The sequence below is a fragment of the Cornus florida genome, unplaced genomic scaffold, assembly GCF_030987335.1.
Source record: "Cornus florida cultivar Cherokee Brave unplaced genomic scaffold, ASM3098733v1 CherokeeBrave_3.0.0_Hap2_Chr06, whole genome shotgun sequence".
Taxonomy (NCBI): domain Eukaryota; kingdom Viridiplantae; phylum Streptophyta; class Magnoliopsida; order Cornales; family Cornaceae; genus Cornus; species Cornus florida.
Genome location: NW_026775576.1, coordinates 103341448 through 103364159, shown reverse-complemented (window position 1 = coordinate 103364159; position 22712 = coordinate 103341448). Strand labels below are relative to the sequence as shown.

General features: G+C 34.5%; 2 protein-coding genes across 2 annotated transcripts; one reads left to right on the top strand and one right to left on the bottom strand.

Moving 5' to 3' along the window:
• Positions 1 to 3692: 3692 nt before the first annotated feature.
• Positions 3693 to 7817, bottom strand: LOC132313520 (probable auxin efflux carrier component 1b). Its single transcript, XM_059812317.1, has 6 exons — positions 5717 to 7817; positions 5040 to 5319; positions 4862 to 4947; positions 4607 to 4764; positions 4421 to 4497; positions 3693 to 4071 (listed from the first exon to the last, which is right to left on the bottom strand). The coding sequence occupies exons 1-6, from the start codon at positions 6855 to 6857 to the stop codon at positions 4005 to 4007; spliced, it is 1809 nt and encodes a 602-aa protein (XP_059668300.1). The 5' UTR covers positions 6858 to 7817; the 3' UTR covers positions 3693 to 4004.
• Positions 7818 to 11195: 3378 nt separating this feature from the next.
• On the top strand, positions 11196 to 21945 carry LOC132313519 (10 kDa chaperonin, mitochondrial-like). The gene is made up of 3 exons (XM_059812316.1): positions 11196 to 11373; positions 15751 to 15890; positions 21590 to 21945. The coding sequence occupies exons 1-3, from the start codon at positions 11269 to 11271 to the stop codon at positions 21636 to 21638; spliced, it is 294 nt and encodes a 97-aa protein (XP_059668299.1). The 5' UTR covers positions 11196 to 11268; the 3' UTR covers positions 21639 to 21945.
• Positions 21946 to 22712: the final 767 nt, after the last annotated feature.

Genomic DNA, 22712 nt, shown 5'->3' with positions numbered 1-22712 from the left:
ATCAGAGGGACTTATTTGTACATTTTTTTTAATATTATGGACTGAAATGCACTTTTTCAAAAAGGAAATAAGGACTTATCATGCACATAACCTATATTACATGAAAATTTTTGGCACTTAACCCTATATAGAATAATGAAAATAAAAAAACCTACCCAACTATCAATATTCTTTGCTTTATAAGAATGATAATACATTTGCCGAAGACTATGAAAAATTATGAGATAATCCTTATCCATTTAACACTTGATAGACTAATCTAATAAAAGTTATGTTGGAAACGGCATTAGAAAACGCAAACTTTGGAAGGATTTTTAAAAAGATTCCGCTAAGAATTTTTTACGAATCTATTGATGAGCGCGTTCCTCTCTGCGAGGAGATGAACGTGGTATATTTATTTTCTCAAATCCGTTTCCGGGTGAATGAGAAATTGGCTCAAAAGTAAGTGATTTATAAAGCCTAAATGGGTGTGAATAAAGTGGGAAATGCTTGTCCCACATCGAAAAAGTAGCAAAGCAACCTTGAGTATATATATGTCTAGTATGGGATTTGGGTTTGGGCCCAAGGGCACCCAAGTTTTTAAGAGGGGGAGGACCTAGGCTAGCCTGGATCCGAACCAACTACCACACGCGCGCCGCCCGCCCGGTCCGAGCTAGGGCGGGGCTTGATTGTGAAATGGGTTTAACTTTTTACCCAAAGTTGGGATGGGCCTGTGTGGTTGTAATTTTATTTTGTTGCTGGACTTATCAAAATGGGCCTGTTTACTGGGCTGAATTAATGGCCGAGTTGGATTATTTGCTTGCTGGACTGGACGAAATTAAAGGGCTGGGCTGGATCAGAATTAAAAGGATTCAGTTTTAAATTTTGAACCAAGAGTTGCACCCCTTACAAATTAAAAACCACCAATAGTTTTTTAATTCTGATTGGTCAACAATGGTTGCACCCATTCAGAATAGGCACCAACAAGCCTATAAATACCCATCATTGGGTTCATTTCAATACACACCAATTTCAGAAATCTCTTCTCTTCTTCTGAATTTCTTCTTCTAATTCTTCTTTGTTTGGTTCAGCCACTGGTTTGGGTTCAACCTAAACTGGTTTGGATTGGGTTCGAACCTTGGTTTCCAAGTTTAGGTTCAATCTTGGTCTCCGAGTTAGGGTTCAATCCTGGTCTCCGAGTCTGAGTTCATCAGAGAGTACTACACCGAGCCGGTTCGCCTATTCCATTGGTTTGAAGTGCTACTACCAAAGGAAGGAAAGTCGTTGTATCCTGGGAGATAGACGCCGAAGAGTCCGTTAGCACCGTAGCGGGGCGTATCTGTCTTAAGGCTATAGAATTAAATTCTAGCCTCGACTTTATCAGGTTCTTTTATAGTTTTATTTTCTTGATATTAAACTATATAAATATATATATATAGATTATTATAATAAATATTATATTTACAAATAATATTTAAATAAATTATACTATAGTATATGATACATTATTTTCTTTTTAGATCAACAAGTTAATCTTAAGATTTCTGTGTAATATATTAATACACTCTTGTGCTGTTATTTTTTCACCCCTATAGTATAAAATTAAATAGTTTATCAAGTATCAATGGTTCAGGATAATCTAATAATTTCTTCGATGCTATAACTAAAAATTTTAATCGAAAAGTCCTTGGACGCAATGTAAGTGTGTACAATGGCTTTCCACTTTAGTGATATTTACTCCTTATATGAAATCATTTATCTAGATTTCACGCATACATAAACATACATATATGTATTATGAATAATTTTGTTTGTGTAGACACACACATTATAAGTACAATCTTTCATGTGATTTTCCAACTACAACAAACATTATAAAACTTAAACGTGAGGTGTGGATCATCCAACATCCAAAGTAGGCTTCTACTTTTACCAAGAAACAAAAGGCAAAAACCAAACAAAAACTTTAAAGGGTGGATAGTGACTAAGAATCGCATGTGATGCACATAGTTAGAACTTAGAAAGGTCACCACCAAAAAAAAGGAGGACTAGCTGGTTTTAATCATTCCCTTCACAAGCTTATTTGCTTTTAATGGTACGGTCATGTTTCTTGGTTCAATAAATAATGGGAAAAGCAATTGTAAAAGCCCTTAATTTTACTAACCAAAACCAAAAGTTGTCTTTTTTTTATAGAATAATTTAATCAAAAGTTGTCTGCTTTGATTGAGATTGGGGTCGATTAATTAGACTAATTAAAAAGCCTTAATCACTATACTCGACAACTTTTGTGGGTCGTGAGTGAAAAGCAGAATTGTTTCATATCAAATTCTACTTTTTTACACACACATTCTCTCTCTCTCTCTATATATGTATTTGTAATTGTCTGCTCAAAGATTAAAGACCATGCTTTACCTGAAAATGCGGATGACTTTTGGTAAATTGAAATGATGGAAAGTAATTGTTTTGCCAAACCTAGTTAGTGATATCAGATGAAAGAAATCCCATCACATGTACCAAAAATATGAAGTTACTTAAGAGTTGGTAAATCACTCTGGTATTTTAAAATCATTTTTCGGACTAAATATGAATTTGTACTTTAAATGTTACTTGTATTACGGTTGGGGCATCATTTCAAAAAATTTGAATTAAATTTTTTTTTAAATTTTATTGTGAAGATATCAATCCAATACTCTCAAGAGATCAAACTTAATATGAAAAAAATATTAAATATTCTAAGAGTATAATATCCTAAACACTGAAAATCGTTGAATCATGGATGAGGTAATAGACCTCATCACATTCAAAGCATAGAAAGACCCGATCTACCATACCCCAAGTATTTTTTTTTACTTTCTTATCAAAATGGTCATTAGTTCTCTCCAAGATGATATGCTTGCCTCTTTTTTTTTTAAGTAAATGTATGAACTGCTGATCTAATGAGGCAATAATGAAGGTAGTCAATGAAATCTATACAGCTCTCCGTTATTTATATACCTAGACTGGGACAATAACAAAAAAAATGTCAGTGTACAATCTGAATAGAGGAACAGTGTTGCACAAATTGCCAAACACTGCATTGTTGACACATTTGCAGAAAAATAGACCATAATATATGCTTTAGGAAAACTCATAAATGGACTTATTTCAATCTATTTAGAGACAGATTTACAAAGAGAGGCAAGAACCCATCCTTTCAAAAACCTGTCCAATTTAGTTATAAAAATAAATGTAAATATTGAACTACAATTTATTATTATTATATTTCATGATTTTTTTAGATTAAGTATGAAATTAAGAAAAATTCTGATTCATTGTCAAAAAAATATATACATTGAATTTTTCTGAAAAGTATCTTCTGATTCCCTTAGAATTAGATTTTTTTTTTTCTTTCAAATTTATGCATACCAGTACAACCAAACCCCCGCGCCATCAATCATCGTACCACATTATTCTACACATATAAATTCCAACATAAAAAGTAGCAAGATTAAAGACTGACTAAAAGGATTCATGCTTTGTTACCAAACCCTAAAAGGCTGAAAACAAATGAACACAACAGCCACTAATTTGGTTGCTTTGATTTTGAAAGTTTGTGTGCATAGAGATTCCATTTTAGTTTTCTCTTTTTAATGGGGAAATTCCATTTAGGTAAAAATATATTTCACCTCTTGAAAGTTGAAAAAGGTGAAAGAATAGTAGTATATACCAGATAAAAAAAAAAAATAAAAAAAAAAGCTAGCTAGCTTCACTTTTTTCATCAAAAGAACAAAAAGCATGCAAAATAGCACAAGGTTCAGAAAAAGAAACACAAATTCTAGCTGCTGTTGCCACTGATCATTTTCTCAATTCTGATTTCTTCTCCTTTCTATCAGCCTTTTTGTCAAGAGGCTAGGAACTGTCACCCACTTCTTTCTCTCTATCATATATCTCTTTTTTCTTCCGAGATTCTATGTTCTGTTAGAAGCCAAAAAAGGGTCAGATTTGTTGTAAATAATCTAGCCTCTGTAGCTGTACTGCTTTCACCTTCAAAGCCCCAGCAAAATGTAGTAAACTAGAGTAATAGGTAGAGCAATTAACATCCCAAATATCACCCTGCAATCAATCAATAAATAAATAAATAAAATAATTTTTTAAAAAAATTCATAGTAGTGACAACAATGTAGCATTAATGCATGCGTAATCTTTTTTTTTTTTTTTTTTTAGGTAATCGGGACTTTGCCCTAACTAAATCCCAGGCACTTCTACATGATGCATATATTCACACATAACAGAAGCTCAACAGGATCACTAGCATGCTCAATGTATGAATGAGTGACATGCATGAAAACTTGGAACTAATGCAAGTATATGGAAAATGATACATACTAACTATTTATACACTTATATTTATCGAATATGCATTCAACAAAAAATGAAATAAGATAGGAATGTTGTGCCAAACCCAGTGCTTAATATGTCAGGATGAACATTATATTCCTTAGCAAAGACAAAAGGGACAATTCCTTGTGGAAGAGCTGCCTGAAAATTTAAGCAACAATATGTATCAAAATCACCCACTTAACAAAGAAAAACATGCAAAGGAAGATTTAGTAATGGCATGTGATTCTTATGTATCTACTCCTTTTACCTGAACAATTGCAATGTGCAGCAGAACACCGCGCAGTCCAACGGCAATTGAGGCAGCAGCCATGACTGCAGGTCCTGTGAGGAACCGAACAGCCATGGAGAAGGTAGCAATTGAGTTCCCACAAGCGATGATTTTTGGCTGTAACGCCATGAACAAACCTGCAATCCCACACGAGCATTATTTTAAGAACTGCAAATCCACTCCTCCTCTAGTTTCCCTCAGCCAATTATTTTATAGGGTTTGATATGAACATACCAAGACTAAACATGGCCATTCCAAGACCAGCATCTGATAGAATGGATATTGATTTGGCTACTATTGCAGGCATGACAATGTTCCACCTGAAAATATAATTATATTAATGATGAGACGCTTTGATTTTAGTATAGAATGGGATGCTTTAATTCGATAGAGTGATTTTGATTTTGCATACTTGTATGAAACCAAAGACCAGGTGATGCCAAAAAGGCTGGAATAAGTATTTGGATTCCTAATGAGTTTTCTCCACACCATTATCAGAATGAGTCTAGTCATGACACTGGCAGGCGGCATGGCATTCGCCTTGGATTCCCCGAGACCACCAGCCTTGGGGTTCAGCTCAGCCGTGGAGCTCGAACCAAGCTTGGAGAGAACCGGCCCTCCCCGGTCAGCCACATTAGAAGCCAGTTTGTTTCCAAAACTGAACTGATCATCTCTACCAAATTCATCATAATCTAAACACCATACATAAATTGGATCATTAACTATATTAACAGACATAAGAAATGACATTATGACAATAATGGAAGCATACATATCACCATAGAAGACAAATAGAATAAGACTAAATGTATAAGGAATCTGGCATTAAATTCAAGAAGCCCACACTAGGGGGAGGATTAAGGGAGTGGTTTGGGTAAAGACAAACAAAACCCACTCACCTATAAACAGATAAAAGAAACTAAAATCCAAAAGCAGATTCAACAAGACAAATATAGTAGCACAAAAAAGCAGAAAAACATGTATGTGATTTAACACAATCATATATAATTGAAAAAAAAACACTTAAGATGACAAGTAACAACCAAAACAATCAAACTCATGATTTAACAGTTTCAAAGTTGTTCAAACCTTTTGGGTTAGCCACTCCACTAAGATCATTCCCATATTCACCTCCCCTGAAGACGTGAATGCCTCCTTCGGACACCGGCGAAGCACTCGAGCTCCAAACAAACATATGAAGATCTTTCCCACCCTCTGTCCCATTCGCCTTCTTCTTCACCCCCGGCCCGGCCACCGGAGAGAAAATTCCAGCACTTGGAGGTGCAGGGTACCCTGAACTCCCCTGCCCATAAACCCCATTAGCCCTCAAATGATTCCCCAACCCACCACCAATTCCACTCTCCTCGTCAACACCCATGTTCCCAAAATTGGACTGCCTAGGACTCACATTGCTCACATTCTTCCCATTCACCATTGAATAGAAATCAGTGTGGTTAAAGCTTGAGCCCCTCGGTGTAGGGTTTCTCGACGATTGTAGAGAGTAAATCTCTGCATTCGTCAAGTTGGAAGGTCTGGGTGTCAAAGAAACACCAGAATTAGGCCCATGGGACCTCCTAGAGAAGATTTCAGATCGAGAGCTGGTGGATTTTCTCACAGTGACATGAAGCTTTCCATCTTCCCCGACCTCAGCCTCAGTCTGCAATGGCTCTTTACCATCCAAAGAGATGATATCAGAATCAACTCTGAATGATATGATAGAACCAGCAGTGTCTGGAAACTGTTCAGCAATGAGAAGCCTAGCTCCTCTGTACTCAAACAAGAACAACATCAGAGTGTACCATATGATGCATTGGAGGACAACTATTTGAACCATTAGGGTTCCTGAGTCGTCCCCATACATGCCCTTCAACAAAGGGATCCCCATGACAAGAGTGTTGGGGAGTGTAGAGAGAGAAAACAGTGTGATGGACCATTCAAGAGAGCCTCTTGAGCTGGTCCTTGACCAGATGGCTAGGACAACAAGGACTATGATTTTCTGAAGAGTGTCTGCTGCTATGAACCTGTAGTTCATCGCATATGGGTTGTTTTGTGAGATGAAGTGGAAGGAAAGAAGAGGCACTGCAAAGAGTGCTACAAATCGGTTGATGCCTGAACACTGATCAGGGCTGAAGATTTTCCACCATTTCACCGAACCATAGGCTAAGATCATGGCTACATAGAGTGGAACGACAGCTGTGAGAACATGGTACAGGTCTATGAGTTTGATCATCTTTTCTTGTTTTGAAAAGGGTTTTTGGGAGGTTTTGAGCAATACCCAGATCAGAAAATTGGTTGAATCAAAAAGAAAACCCAGATGCGGATTCACTGAAAAATGGAAGGGAAACTGAGATTTTCCGTCACTTTCCCTTCTGTTTTTCACAGGAAAGTGCAGTTTAGAGAACAACCAACACTACTAGTTCAATAATACACAAGAAAAACAGAGGGGCAGAGTATGAGTTAACCCATTCTCACAGTCTCTTTCTGCAATTATAGCTAACAGAGAGAGTGTGGATGAGCTGATTTCCGGCGAGTTTAAGAGAGAGAGAAAGAGTGGAAACAGGGAGAGGTTAGAGAGAGAGAGGTAGGGGGGAGGACAGAAGTGATGTGTTTTATTTATGGAGAAATTAATGGCAGACAAAGAAATAAAAGCTGTGTTCTTTTGAGAAGCTTTTTATAGTCTTTTGATGATGGGAAAGGGAAACCTCTTCTTACACACTTGCAGAGGTATATAGATATAGAAAGAGAGTCATCGATATATATAGAGAGAGAAAGGGAGGTATCTTACAGCGAAGGGGAAAACTCACTCTCTATGAAAGGGGAATGACCAAACAGCATCTGAGGAAAAAGAAACGATAGGAAGGAAAAGCAAAAAGAAAATGGAAATCAAACAACAGCGGGGTGAGCTGAGAGGCTCTAACAAGATTCTCTTCACTTTTTGCAATGAATTTAATTTATATAAATGTATATGGTCTTATAATGGCACATGCAAAAGAAGTGCTATACATTTTTTCCTTCCATTTGTCGGAATTTTTTTTTTAATTTTTTGTTTTTGTTTGTGGACCCACTTAGAGATTCTCTTTCCTGATTTTGTGAGAATACAACCTATGTAGAAATGGGAAAGTGACACATGGTTACTTTTGTCTGCAAGTGCTAGGTAAAGGTTTGCTGGTGATGGGGATAAATGGGTGTAGGCATAGTTTTAAGTTTTAAGTTTTAAGTTTTAAGGTTGAATTTGGATAATCTTAAGCTGACGAGTGCTCATAAGCTTAGGGTGATAGTCGTTAATTTCTACCGACCAGTGCTCCTAAGTTTACATTTGGCTATATTTATTCTATGATCTCAACTTCCCTTTAGGGTCTTCCAGAAATACAGTTTGAGAACGAGAATAGTAGCCCTATAGAAAGAGTGAGTGACTAAACAAGGTCGAATAACTTGGCGAATTTTAAAGACGTAAAATATTTTTAGTTAAAAAGTGTAAAACATTTTACGTATAAAATATATATTTTTTTATGCCAAAACAAAATGAGCCCTTAGACTTTTTTATTATTCTGATGTAAGTATTTTTCTTATTTTTTGGTGTTTGGTTATATAAAATAATTGCTAAAAGTTCTTACAGTAAAATATTTTACAAAACAATCACAGCCCAAGACTATTTTTATTTTGCAGTACAAATATTTTACATGTAAAATGATTTTTTAAATTTTTTCTAGTGTTTGGCTTGAATTCCAAAAAAAATAAAAAAAATAAATCTAATTTTTTTAAAAAAAATAATATTTGGTTACTTATCCAAAAAAAAACTTCGAAGGACCCAACCCACTACATACATCCCTCATCCCAAGCATATAAATCTTCTCTCTGTAAATTATACCATATATTCTTTCTTGCACAGTAGCGCTTAAAAAATGGATTTCTCTCCCTTTTTAATCTTTTTATTTCTCTTCAATATATCTTCAAAGTGACATCGATTCTCTATCAAAGAACCCCAATTATTGAATTTTAAAAGGCCATATTTCTTCTCACTTCATAGCTCAACCAATCGATTTTCACATTACTATAATCTTGATATTCGTTTTGGGGCTTCAAATAAAATTTAGATCAATCGTTGGCTATTTGGATCAAATTTAGATCTATTGTTGGCTATTTGGATTAGACCCTATAAAACGAGAATGGTAGCTACAGCATTCTGTCGGTTTTTGAGAAAGGTAAGAGATACTATGGATTTTTAGAGAGCGAGAGAAGGAACAACTAAGCAAGGTAAGAGATACTATGGATTTTTAAAGGAGTAAAACATTTTTACTTAAAAAGGTGTAAAACATTTTACGTGTAAATATTTAACATTGACAATATTTTACAAAAGAACTATTTTATATCAAAACAAAAGGAGCCTGAGGCTCTATTTCTTTTGATGTGAAATATTTTTCTTATTTTTTGGAATTTTTTTACATATAACAATTAGTAAAATTTATGAATTTTAAAGACTTAAAAACATTTTTACTTAAAAAGGTGTAAAACATTTTACAGGAAATTTTTTTACTAAGTATTTAATACAATCAAACACCAAAAAAATAATAAATATATATTTTTAAAATATTTTACGTCAAAACAAACACATCAGTCTATGACTCCTCTTTGTGTTGACTCAAAATATCAAAATATTTTATCCGTCAAACGTTTTTTTATTTTTATTTTCTGGTGTTGGGCTTGAATTCCAATATAGTTTTTTGCAATTTTTTTAAAATCGTACTTAATTACTTCAAAACTAACTTCCAAGGTCCAACTCGAGGGCCAACCGGCACACTACATACATACATCCACCCATCCCAAGGTTACCCTTTTATAATTTTCCGAAAAAAAAAAAAACAGGTTACCCTTTTATAAATCCCTCTCTGGAAATTATACCTTCTCTTATTTTTTGTACAGCAGCGCTTAAAAAATTATTTTCTCTCCCAATCTTCAGGTGATGTTGATTCCTTGTCAAAGATCCCTAATTGCTGGATTTTAACCAACCACATTTCCTCTCACTTCGTAGCTCAACCAATCGATTTTTACATTTGTTAAAATCATGATATTTTTCCTTGAGTTTGACGTAAAATTTAAATCGATTGTTGGATTAAACCCTAAATATGTTCTTACATTTAAGATCTTGAATAGGGTAAATTTTGAAAAGTTATTTTGGATTTTTGTAATAATAATTCGAGAATAGGAATTATAGCAATAACAGTCTACTAGATTTCAAAAGAGTAAGAGATACAATCGGTTTTCACAGAGAGAGAGAGAGCGAACAAAGGGTAAAATGACTTGCGAATTTTAAAGGCATAACACGTTTTTATTTAAAAGTTTGTGTAAAATATTTTACAAAAAAAATATTTAAGTCAAAACAAAAGGAACCTTAGTCTTTGTTTCTTTTGATTTAAAATATTTGTTAAAAATTATTTTTCTTATTTTTTTGGTGTTTGGTTGCATTAATTAGTAAAAAAATTGGATTTTAAAGTCGTAAAACATTTTTACTTAAAAAGGTATAAAACATTTTATAGTCAAAAAGTTTTACTAGATATTTTATACAACCCAACGCCAAAAAATATGAAAAATATTTTACAGCAAAACAAATAGGTCATCAAATGGCTCCTTTTGTATTGATAAAAAATTATTTTTTTAAATCTTATTTGATTACTTCTAGACTTAACTTTCAACGGTCCAGCCCACTAAATACATTCTCACTCATCCCAATTACTCCCTCTCCTTTATAGAAATTGTTTCATATCTTCTTTATTCTACAACAACAACAATTTTTTTTTTTTTTTGGCAGACTAGTGGGAGGGAAGATGAGAATACAGACGCACCAGTCTGGAGAGGTAGACGTTTTACCAATTAAGCCATATGCAGCTTTACAACAATGTTTAAAAAATAAAAAATTTCTCCCTATTTTACCTTTCTATTCCTTTCCAATTTATCTTCAAGTGCCATCAATTCCTTGTCAAAGAGACTCGATTACTGAATTTTAACAAGCCATATTTATGCACACTTAGTAACTCAACAAATCGATTTTTATGATGCTATGATCCTGCTATTCTTTTGTGGTTTGAAATAAAACTTAAATCTGGGTGTTTTTACAAACATGTACTTGTGTTTAGGATTTTGAATAGGGTGAATTTTGAAAAATTATTTAGGATTTTCAAAATATCAATTAAGGAACAACAATAACAACTGTAACATATTATTTTTCAGAGAGATAAGAGATACAATTGGTTTTTAAAGAGTTAAGAGAGAAGAGATAAGAAAAAGTGAACGATTAAATAAGATAAAATGACTTACGAATTTTAAGGCTTAAAATATTTTTAATGTGTAAGATATTTTTTTTGTGTAAAATATATCACATCAACAATATTTTATACAGAAAAGGAGCCTAGGCTTTGTTTATTTTTTATATAAAATCTTTTTTATTTTTTTATTTTTTTTGGGAAATAAATAGAATTAAAAAAGCTCATTTGCCAAAAAAAAAATAAAAGCGAAGGGCTTTTATGTCATTTAGTGGCGAAATAGACAATCCTTTCTTAAACCCTACCAATACAACCGAAACCTCGAAGTCCTCAGCAAAAGGTTTTGATTCTCTTTTCGCGTTTGGTTTCTTCTGTTTTTTTCAGATGGCGAAGCGTTTGATCCCTTTTCTGAATCGCGTTTTGGTTGAGAAAATCATTCCTCCGTCGAAGACTAATTTTGGAATCTTACTCCCAGAGAAGACCTCAAAGGTAGGTTATTTCGCTAAAAATCCCTCCATTCTCTTGCCGCCGAAGAATGTTGATAAAACTTCCCTCTTTAGAAACTGTTAATTTTTTTTTGTAGTTTATCCTTTTTTTCTTGAATAAATGAATTTCATTTCTTGCTGGGTATTGTTTAAAAATCAGTTTTGTTTCGTGAATGTCATGTTTGTATGGGAGTACCAACATTGAATACCATAAACCAGTGAGAGTCTCTGGATTTGACAAAATAACCTTCAAATAAACACTTTGATTGGTTACCACTTTTTTACTGTTTCGCTCATGTTTTCTTGCGGAAAGTTGGTAATACTTCTGTTAATAAATGTGTGTTTTGGCATCCTCTTTGAATATGTGAATTTTAATTTCTGGTATTGTTTGAATCGGTTTTATTTCACTTCTATTGTACGCTTGTATGAGAATGTCGACATTGAATACGATAGATCAGTGAAATTAACCTTGAGCGGAACAATTTGATTGGTGATTAGTTGTTATTGGTTGTGTTTCTTTTGGAAATTTTGATCTGGGTTTTACTTGTTTTACTCTGCCTGTGTGATGTTTAGTACCTAGCCGGTCCCAAGCCTAGAAAAGAAGGGTTGCGTTAGGTAGTGTGACAGATACTGTAAAACTCTTGTCAGGTGCATTATGAACCTGAATCCTAGAAAAATACAAGTAAATGTTGGGGCATTCCCCATAAGTGACACATTGCATTAGCTTTCGGGTACTTCAAAAAATGGATAGGCGCATTGCTCGAATGCAGTAAAAAGAAGACAAGGGTTCGTGCATTTTTCTGGAGAATTTAGCTAAGGATAAAGGAATGGAGTTGGTAGACAATATAATTAGAAGGAGAGTTAACATAGTAGCTACAATAATCTAATTGGGTAGGAGAAAAAGTTAGAGAAATTGAGAACACACACAGGATATAAAGTTTATTTCACCAAAAAAAAATAGACATAGAAATGGAGTAGGAAAAAGAATATAAAAGAAGTCATAGTTGCTACTTTTTTTTTTTTTTGATAAGCAAAGATGCAATAGAAAGCTACACAAAGCCAAATAGGGCACCTAAACTTTCAAAGAGTTCAAAAAATTAACTATCTCCCCCATAGATTTACAATTTCTCCCAAGACCCCCAAAAAGAGAGAGCTAAGAATAGAAAAGTTAGCACTCCAATAAGAAGATTCCGTTCCCTCAAACGATCTCCTGTTACGTTCAAGCCATAAGCACCACCAAACACACAAGGGCGCTGCCCTCCAAAAATCACGAGCTTGGGCACCCACTATACACCCTCTCCAAGCCTTAACCAGCCCTCGCGAGGAGCGAAGCACAATCCACAACACCCAAACAAGGCCAAAAATAAACTCCAGCAATCCCAAGGCACTGGGCAATGCAACAAAAGGTGATCAACAGTGTCCTCACCTCTCTTACACATGCAACACCAGTTGACGACCACCTATCTTCTTCTTCTTAGGTTATCCAGCGTCAAGATCCTCCCCAAAACAGCAGTCCACACCAAAAAAAACCCACCTTAAGAGGGTCATTGGAACGCCAAACAGCCTCCATGGGAACTCAGGCCCTAAATCATCAGTAAGGCATTCATAAAGAGATTGGACATCAAAGCGTCCCTGAGATCAGTGATATGATAATATTAGTAAAAATTGTGTTGGGAGGCAATATAGTTAATATAATTAGCCCTCGTGCACACTAAGTAGGATTAGATGAACACATTAAACCACACTTTTGGGATCATATGGATGAAGTTATTCAAGGGATACTCGAAGGAGAGAAATTATATATAGGAGGATACTTTAATGGGCATGTAGAAAAGATGTCGGAGAATATGAGATAGTACATGGTACATTTTTGTAATCTTTAACATAAAAAAGGAAGATTTAAGGGTTTTAGTAAAAGATGTCAAAATTAAAGAAAGATGAAAAAGTTACTTTGAGAAATTGTTAAATAAAAATCACATAAGGAGTTTAGGCTTAGAATAATATAATAACCTTATTGATAACATATTTTATGTAGGATCAAGGAGCGTGAGCTGCGTGAGTATAAAAATGCATTAAAAACGATAAAATTAGGAAGGGCATTAAGGCCAAGTGCCCTACTATGGTTTGGAAGTGTTTAGGGGATGTAAAGGTGTCTTGACTAACTAAATTATATAATAAGATAGTAACAACTAAGAGAATGCCTAATGGGTGGGAGCAACTTATCAAAAAAAACAAAAAAAATGGGTGGGAGCAGAATTATTCTAATACTTATATATAAAGATAAAGGGGAAATACAAAATTGTGCTCCATCCTTCCCACAAAAAGTGTCCACCTTTCCATTTTTGGCTGTCCCAAAATAATTTTCCTAATTCAAAATCCAATGTACTGTTTTTAATATTCCTAATTTACCCTCATTGCCTTGAAGTTATAAAAGCATGTGGACCCACTATAGAAGGGTATGTTTAGAAATTCATTCCCTACCACTATGATAAAAAAAACATAAAAAACTACACTCTTAAAAGTTAGATTCCCAAAAAGGGACATATTTTTATGGGACAGAGGGAGTAATTATGATCGTGGTATTAAATTGCTAAGACAGAAAATTGTAGTGTTGGAAAATCAATTTAAATTCATGTGAGGCTATTTACTTATTGAGGAGACTAATGTAAAGATTTAGAGAGATGAAGAGAGAACTTTATATAGTTTTTATTGATTTTGAGAAATCCTATGATAAAGCAGGCACGTATAGAACTAATATGGAGAATTTTAGGGAAAAAAATCACGAAATATATTGACTCAATAAAAGCATGTATGACGAATGTGTGACTATTGTTAGGACTACCACGGGGGAAACAACCAATATTTTCAATTTTTGTAGGCGTACATCAAGGGTCAGCATTAAGTCCGTATCTTTTTCTCTTAATTATTGTTAAACTGACGAGACACATTCAAGGTGAGATATCAAGGTGTATGTTATTTGCTGTTGATATTGTTTTAGTTGATAAAACTAGTGGATTAAGTGTTAAAGTGGAGGTTTGGAGGGTAACTCTATAACTAAGGGGGTTTAATATAAGTAGGAATAAAACTTAATTCATAGTGTGCATCTAGTATTTTGATAAAATGGAAGAGTGCATCCAGTATTTTTCAATTAGCGTATCCCTATAAGATTGAAAGGAAAGTTCATAAACAACCTATTAGACCAATTGTTCTTTATGGGACAAAATGTTGGCAACTAAGAAACAACATATACATAAAGCGAGTCTAGCGAAAATACGATTGCTGAGATTGATGGGTGGGAAGATAGTAAATGATAAAATTAGAAATGGACACATTCACGAGATGGTTGTAGTAGAACCAATTGTAGATAAAATGAGGCAAAATTGATTAAAATGATTTAGTCATGTGCAAAAAAGACATTTATTTCGTCAATTAGTAAGAGTGATATGATCCACATTGAGGGAAATGCTAGAGGAAGGGGAAGACTAAAGTTAATGCGAGTAGAGTTAGCAAGGAAGGATATAATAACATGTGGTTTAACCAAGGTTATGGGCTTGGGTAGATCATAATGGAAAAATAAGATTCATGTAGCTGACTCAAAGTAGTTGGGAAAAAAGCTTTGCTGAGTTGAGTTATTGTTTCACTTTGCTCATGTTTTCTTTCTGAAACTTCAGTATAACATCATTTCAATAGAGATTATACAGTTATAATTATGTGATTAGTTGAATTATACCAGGATATCATATAGTAATGGTTTTACTTTTATAAAATGTGTTTTTAAAATTTTCCGCTCATGAGTTGTTGACCTTTATGTTGTTTGGGTTTCCAATAATGAAATGATGCAAGTTGGAATGTTTTTTAGGGCCTGTTATTGAATCCATTTCGTTTAAGTGGGTTTTGTTATCATTTTTATGTATTCAATGTCGACGTGTCATTGTTTTTTCAATATCGGAAATGAAAACTAGGTAAAATTTTACAATGGGTGTTTCTGAAACATTCTATAATATGTAATGGAGTTGAATTTCTAAAGTTCAGAAAATTAAAAAAGTTCCCTTTAATAACAAATGTTCCCCTAAACTGTTGTTGAAAATTTTCCGCCCTTCTTGCGTTTTTCATTTTCAGAAAAAGAGATTTTTTAAAAAAATGTACCAAAAACAGTCCCTTAATTTCTTACTTTCCTGCTTTTCCTCGGCCAACCAAATGCAGTGCAATTTATTCTCATTTACTCGATATTAACTCTCGCTCCCTCTCTCTCTCTCTCTCTCTTTCTTTTTCAATATAAAGTTTTAAATGCTTTCAATTATTATGTTGGAGTACAGGGGCTTGTAATCCATTTGTCAGTTTGGCTTTGTATTTTTAATATTTCTTGTACTTGATGATTCAGATAAATTCTGGAAAAGTTGTCGCGGTTGGTCCTGGAGTTCTTACTAGGGAGGGAAAGCTGATTCCTGTCAGTGTGAAGGAAGGAGATACTGTTCTATTACCCGAGTATGGAGGAACTGAGGTGAAGCTTGGCGATAAAGAGTAAGTAAAAGATTTTTTGTTTTTTAGGCTCTCCTACAGTCCTACTCAAAATTCTTACTATTTTCGTTATTTGTCTTTTCCAGCTTACGTTAATGTGATCAATCTTTCTTTGTGCCATTAGCATAAATTGTATTACAAGAATTAGAATCTGTGTTGGTAACTTCTGTTATTAAAAATGTTCTGTAATTGGTCAAGTTGATTCTTTTGGTTTAGGCCAGTCTATGTGCGGTTTGTGATTTTCTGTTAATGTGATGGTTTTGTTTGGCTTATGACTACTGTCTTGATTGACTTGGTTGGATAAAGAAAACTTTGACCTTAGGACTTAAATTGATAATCTTTATTTAGTAGACCCTTGAATCACAAATAAGATGAGTTCTAATCTTTTTGAATTGTAAAAATGTGTTTTAAACTGACTACAACATGTTTGGACTTATATCATGAGGCTTTGAATCAATCTAGGTCAATACAGTCCCTAGAGGTTTAATATACAGTCCCTAGAGGTTTAATAACCACCCTTGGAAGATTGATCACCTCAAGTGACGAGGCAAGATGATCCATCCAGGGACGGAGCCAATGAAGGCCTAGGGGGGGCACGTGCCCCCCCTGAGTTGGTCAGCAACCTATAATATATGTGGTAATTTTAAAAAAAAATTCCATATGTATGAAAAAATTTATATAGTGCCCCCCCTCAAATTTGTAGTTCCTAAAATTATATTCTTATTTTTTCTTTTACTCTTCACATTCCTTAAATTTCCTTAGTAGAAAAAGTCAAATTTTTCTTCCTCAATTGAAACTTTTTAACTATTTCCTATTAAAGTTCTTTCATTTTTCTTTCCTTTTATATTTTAATAATTTTCTTCTTCTTTGTCTTTTTGAATTTTATAGTTGTTATATATATATGTGTGTGTGTGTGTGTGTACTCCGTATTGTTTTTTTTTTGTTTGGCAGTGTGCCCCCCCTCACTTGAAATCCTGACTCCGTCACTGGATCCATCACCTTTGTTCTGGAATCTGGACAGCTTAAGGGATGATCCCTTTTGGCCTAGGAGCTGTCCTGCTTTGAGTTTTTTCAACGTTTTTCTTGATCTGAAAATTATTTTAATTATTGTTAAAGTGGGATCAGGGTTTCAAATGTATAAAGATTGTAGTGTCTTTATACATGAGATACCTAGAGAATTTAGCTCTTTTGCTCCCCTTTTGAGATATTTTCAAAGAGTTGGAGGTTTTTTTTTTTTATAATAAATATTGTATTGGATAGTTTTTCAAAACTGGGGCATATCCTTCTGCGTTCTAAGACTTCCAATGCTGTCCACATTGCGGAATGTTTTTTTCAAGAAGTTGTTCGACTTCATGGGTCGCACGACACCATTTTTTCTGATCGAGATGTGAAGTTTGCGAGTTGGTTTTGGCGCAAATTATTTTAGCTGCTGAATAGAAGGATAAAATTTTCTTGTCCTTTTCACCCGCAAACTGATGGTCAAACCGTGGTTATTAATTACAACTTGGATGACTTGCTTAGTTGTCTTGTTGATAATCCATTTCTTGATGCTCCTATTACTCACCTTCCACCAGGCCCAAGTTTAAAGGTGGAAATCGAATATACTATTGATCACCAACTTGTTTCAATAAGAGGAGGTGGTTATCAAAAGTTCCTTGATAAATGGATTCCCGATAGCAAGTTGCAACACCTACCTCCTGATCTCTCTATGAGCAATTTCATGCCTTTAACTCGTCGGGGTTGAGTTTTTCCAAGTTATGGAATCTTCCATTGGGGCGTTGAAGTTTTCCATTATCTTTTCTCTTTTTTGTTGGGGTTGGGGGAGAAATTATTCATCTATAGATGAAATTGTGAACTTTATGGGTTCTTTGGGACCATAGGTCTTTCCCTTTTTCTTGTTTCTGGCTTTTTTACAGCTCTTGGGACGCGTTCCCCTTTTGAACGCTTTCTAATACATTTTACTTATCAAAAAAAAAAAAAATGGCAGCATTGTATAAGGGTGTATAAAAGGCGCAAAAAGGATGATTCTAAGACTTGAACTGGCATAGGCTAGATGATGTGGGTCCACATGGAGGCTTAAATAATTGGGAGTTGTAGTAAACTTTTATTTACTTCTGTTCTGCTAGTTAGTATTGGTTGCCTTAATTATGGAGTAATCCAAGAGTCAAATGTTGATTACCGTAATTATGGGGTGATTACTTTTATTATGCTATAGAGCCAAATATTGATTACCTCAATTATAGGGTGATTACTTTTATTATGTTATAGAGCCAAATATTGATTACCTCAATTATGGGGGTAATCCAAGGGTCATGAGTTACACTTAAAGAATGCTATAAAAAGGTTAGGAGGTAAACTTGGTGACAGTGAATGAATGGATAAAATACCTATGAAATTTCTTGGCTGAGTGATTCACAAAATATGAGGGTGTGAAGCCTTCTCTAGGTGTAATGCCTAGACCTGTTGGTGTGATTCCAATAGGCTGCTGTTATTCTATTTCTTTTCTCCTTGATTTTCCTACATTCCTATTATCAAACCTCCAAATTTCAGCCCTGGAGGTTTTAATTTTCAGCCTCTGAATTCTGTAGGATTTTAGTTATTTAAGGTTGCTCTCTTGTCCATCATCATTTTGTCACCCTTAGAAAATGTGTGCGCATTCATGTTTGCTTGGAGCTCTAGTGGAGATCATTCAAGAAGAACTAGCAGCCAATTGTATTGCAAAATGCTTATATATTTGTTGGAGTTATTCTTCCCGTAGTGAACCACTGAACCGTATTTGGTTCACTTTGCGGACTAAATGTTGATGATTGGTTAAAAGGAAGGTGGATTACGGCTGAATAGTTGTACTTACGGTTATCTTTGTCGCGGCACCCAATGATCTAGCGCAGCTGTACGTGATTTCATGTGAACCTGGTGGCAATACTCTTGAGTCAAAGGTAAATTAATAGCTGGTGATTCCGGCACAAGGTTCTCTAACTGGTTTTAACATTGGCATTTGGATGGTGTCCTTGTGGTTTTTCCCATTGGGGGTTTTCACATTAATCCTTGTGTCTCTTATTTGCTTTTGTGTGTTTGATTGATTAAGTAATTTAAATAAAAAAGAACTTACTAATTAATTTTTCTCAACCATAACAAGAATAGAACACCTTTTTTGCACCTTGTGCGGTTATGTTTTGGATCACGCAAATCTTGCTTACTGTCATATCAGATTGCTCAATTTGTGACCGATAAATGAAGAAGATTGCAAATGTGGTATTTGATAATTGGCTCAAGTTTGCAAAAGGATTTAATTATCCCCACATCCCCTACCTTTCTTTACCTGTACATTCACTGACACACAAACACTAAAAAGCTGGTTTTCTAATAAACAACGATGCGTCTTATTTTTATATTTTATAATGGATTTCCATGCCAGCTTATTGTTTGTTCTACTACCACTACTTGCATGACGATTCTGACTCTGCTGAACTTTCTTGGAATGCAATTTTAAAATATCTAGTACAGTTGAGTTGAATATTAAAGAAGCTATTGTTGCATCCAATGCTGTTTTATTTTATGCAGGGACTCAGACAAGTTACTGCCTAGGCAAGGGCATTATCATGTTGTTTTTGCATTCAGTATTTCTAATATACGATTTGATCAGAGTGATGCCTGGGCGGTAACTAGGGTCCTTTCACCAGCTAATGGTTGCTTGGGACCTTACCACGCCAAGCTTTTTCGTTTAACATTTATAAATGTGCATCCATATATCTTCTAATCTTGCCATCTCCCCAATAATAGTAATGATGACAATGATGATGGCAAACAAAGCACATACTTAAGTAATACTTCTATAAAAAAGTAAGTAAAATCATATAATCTTATAAGCAGATAGACTGGATTACCAGACTCATTAAAAAACAGTTTCTCATAACTATAATCTTTGAAGTCCTAGATAGGAGCGAACATTAAGCCCGAGCTAATTGAGCTCCAGCCTTCATCTCTCTCTCACTCTCCCAATTACTTCCCTCTTCCTATTTTTTTTTTAGCGTTGGCAATTTGTGTTGGAAAATCTACCCATTTTAAAAACATGCTTATCATAACTATTGAACTCTGCCTCAAACCTTGATCTGCTCGTTCAGAGCTGTTGTTTTTCCTATCTAGTGAATACTCAAAAACTGTTTTAGTTGCGTTCACTCAGTTTACAATGTCAATACTAGGGGTGGCAAACGGGCGGTTTAGGTCGGGTTTGGGTTGTGACCCATATTCAACCCGCTTGTGGGTCAACCCGTCATAACCTACCAACCAGTTTTAGGAAAAAAAAAAGTTATTGTTTTGAATAATCTCATTATTTTAGTTCTTGATTTTATATGTATAAAAGCTTGTAAAAATATGTATGGATAATTGTAAATCTTCCAATTTATTTTGAAAATTCTTTAAATTTATATTATTTTATTTTATGACTAGACATGCATGAAGTTAAATGTTATTTTTATTTATTTTATTTTTTTTTATTTATTTTTTTTGATGCAGTAGATAAACCAAAAAAAAATATTGATGCAACTCTAACACGCCTTCCCATAGAATCCCTTGAGTAGGAAAGCAAAACAGATATAATACACGATACAATGTATTGTGGATGCAAAGTAATACTATAGTACTCCAAAGAATTTTAGAGAGAGAGAGAGGATGATGCGAGGGAATCTTAGAGAGAATTTTAGAGAGAGAATTTGGTATTGTGTGTGAGAATTTTAGAAAGGAAGAAGATGTGAATTTGAGTCAAATAGAGGATGTGAAACTGAGTTTCTTATATAATGGATGAAACACGGGTCAAAATGGGTGACCCATATTCAACCCGTTTAATCCTTTATAAAAATGGGTTGAATATAGGTCACTCATTTTGACTCATAATTTAAAATGGTTCAACCATATCCATTTTAAAGCGGACAGATATGGGCTGGTTGGTGGGTCATGACCCATTTTGCCACCCCTAGTCAATACGTTGAAAGTGGTCTAAAAGCTGCAAATATAATTGTAGTAGATGAAATAAGAGCCTTCGCTTAAGCTCCCGACTCCCTTGGGCTTTTTGGCAACCATGTTTTAGGTTTGACCTTTTATATGACAATAAGTTGAGCATTTTTCTTTAGATGTTTAGATGGAATTTTGAAATACATTTGTGCTATGTTGGGAGCACTAATCGGCCGCTTGGATTTGGAAGAAATTTAGTTAAAACTTTGAACTAAAATTCCTCCAATCCCAAATCTAAAGCATTGATTCAGTGTTCCCAAATGCAACATTAGTGTTAAATGTTGTGAAGGTGAAATGAATGTTTTTTGTGGCTGTTTGTTCATCTTTTTCATGGTTAATAGTGCTAAAACACTGGGTTGAAAAAAAATGTGTTATTGTGAGGTGAAACTTAGAATCAAATCAGCTCGACTAGTTTGGCTCGAATTTACCGGTCTTAAAATTTCTGTGTTCCATTGAAGAAGAAAACATTAATTATGTTGACAACCTAAATCAGAACATTCCTTTTGTTCTTGTGCTTTTTGTTTTTTCATGATTTATTGTTAACAATTTAGACATCACGAGCATCCATCACAGACATCTGCTGCTGAGTCCCCATGGCAATCATCAATTCGTTTTTTCAGATCTTTTAGTTAAGCTAATTGCTGACTACTATGTAAGTTTTGATGGTGATGTAAATAGTTCTTGAAACTTTTCAGGTATCATTTGTACCGGGACGACGATATACTGGGAACACTGCATGACTGATGTCTTTACTTCCCACCATGTTGAAGAATACTTCGTTGAGAATTTGATTGGGTTTAAGCTGTACCTTTAATGGAAGATTTATACCTTGCTTTAGCGATCAGACAGCTCTAGTTTAATCTGTGTGCTCCATAAGAAACATGCTATATTATTATTAAGGATTCCAATTGTTTTGAGGAACAAATTTACAAAAAATTGGGGCATGTTTGGTTTGTAATTCTGAAAACAGTTCTTAAAAATTCAGAGATCAGAGAACAATAAAAGAAAGTTCTCTGAAAACGATTTTTTTTATAATTGAGTTTTCAGAAAATTGAACCAAACAGAATTTTTTGTACAGTTTTTTGTTTTCACTTTTTTGAAAACAGAAAATTGTTCTCCGAGTTGCAAACCAAGAAGGGCCGATTTCTAGGCTATTTAAAATCTGAATTATTATTAAGAGCAGTTTGTTCAGTGTTCAAAACAATTTATGTCCTCCCCGTGTCAGGATTGGGTAATTTGCCCGCCTGCTGCCTTCCTCGGATATGGTAGCCGTTTCTCAGACTCCCTCTCCAGAATCGAATCTTAATTCTCCGTCACTACCATAGTAGGTCACTATCTTACCATCGAAAGTTGATAGGGCAGAAATTTGAATGATGCGTCGCCGGGTGCTTGGGGGCACTAAACGGGTTAGGTAGGGTTTGAGAGCACTGGTGCCTTTTTACAACGCTTCGTGGTCCCAATCATAGTTTTAGTAAGTGTCTCATCATATTAGACCATGAGATCGCTTGCCTGTGCATGGAAATCATGAATTTTAGAACTGGATTTAGTCTCCTTACCATAAATATGCTAGTTGGAATTCATTATATTCTCTACGGGAACCTAATTCCCGATTGAAAAATAAGATGAGCCAGTTGTTGAACAGTGTAAACAGTTTCATGTCTCAAGTTTTATCTCAATTGGGACTCCTAACTGAGATAAAATTCATCTCATCAATTTTTTTTTTGATGAAATGACCATATAAATGCGGTTAAGATCCAGGTTAATCAATTCTAGATAAGGATTTTTTTTTTTTTTTTTTTTTTTTTTTTTTTTTAACAT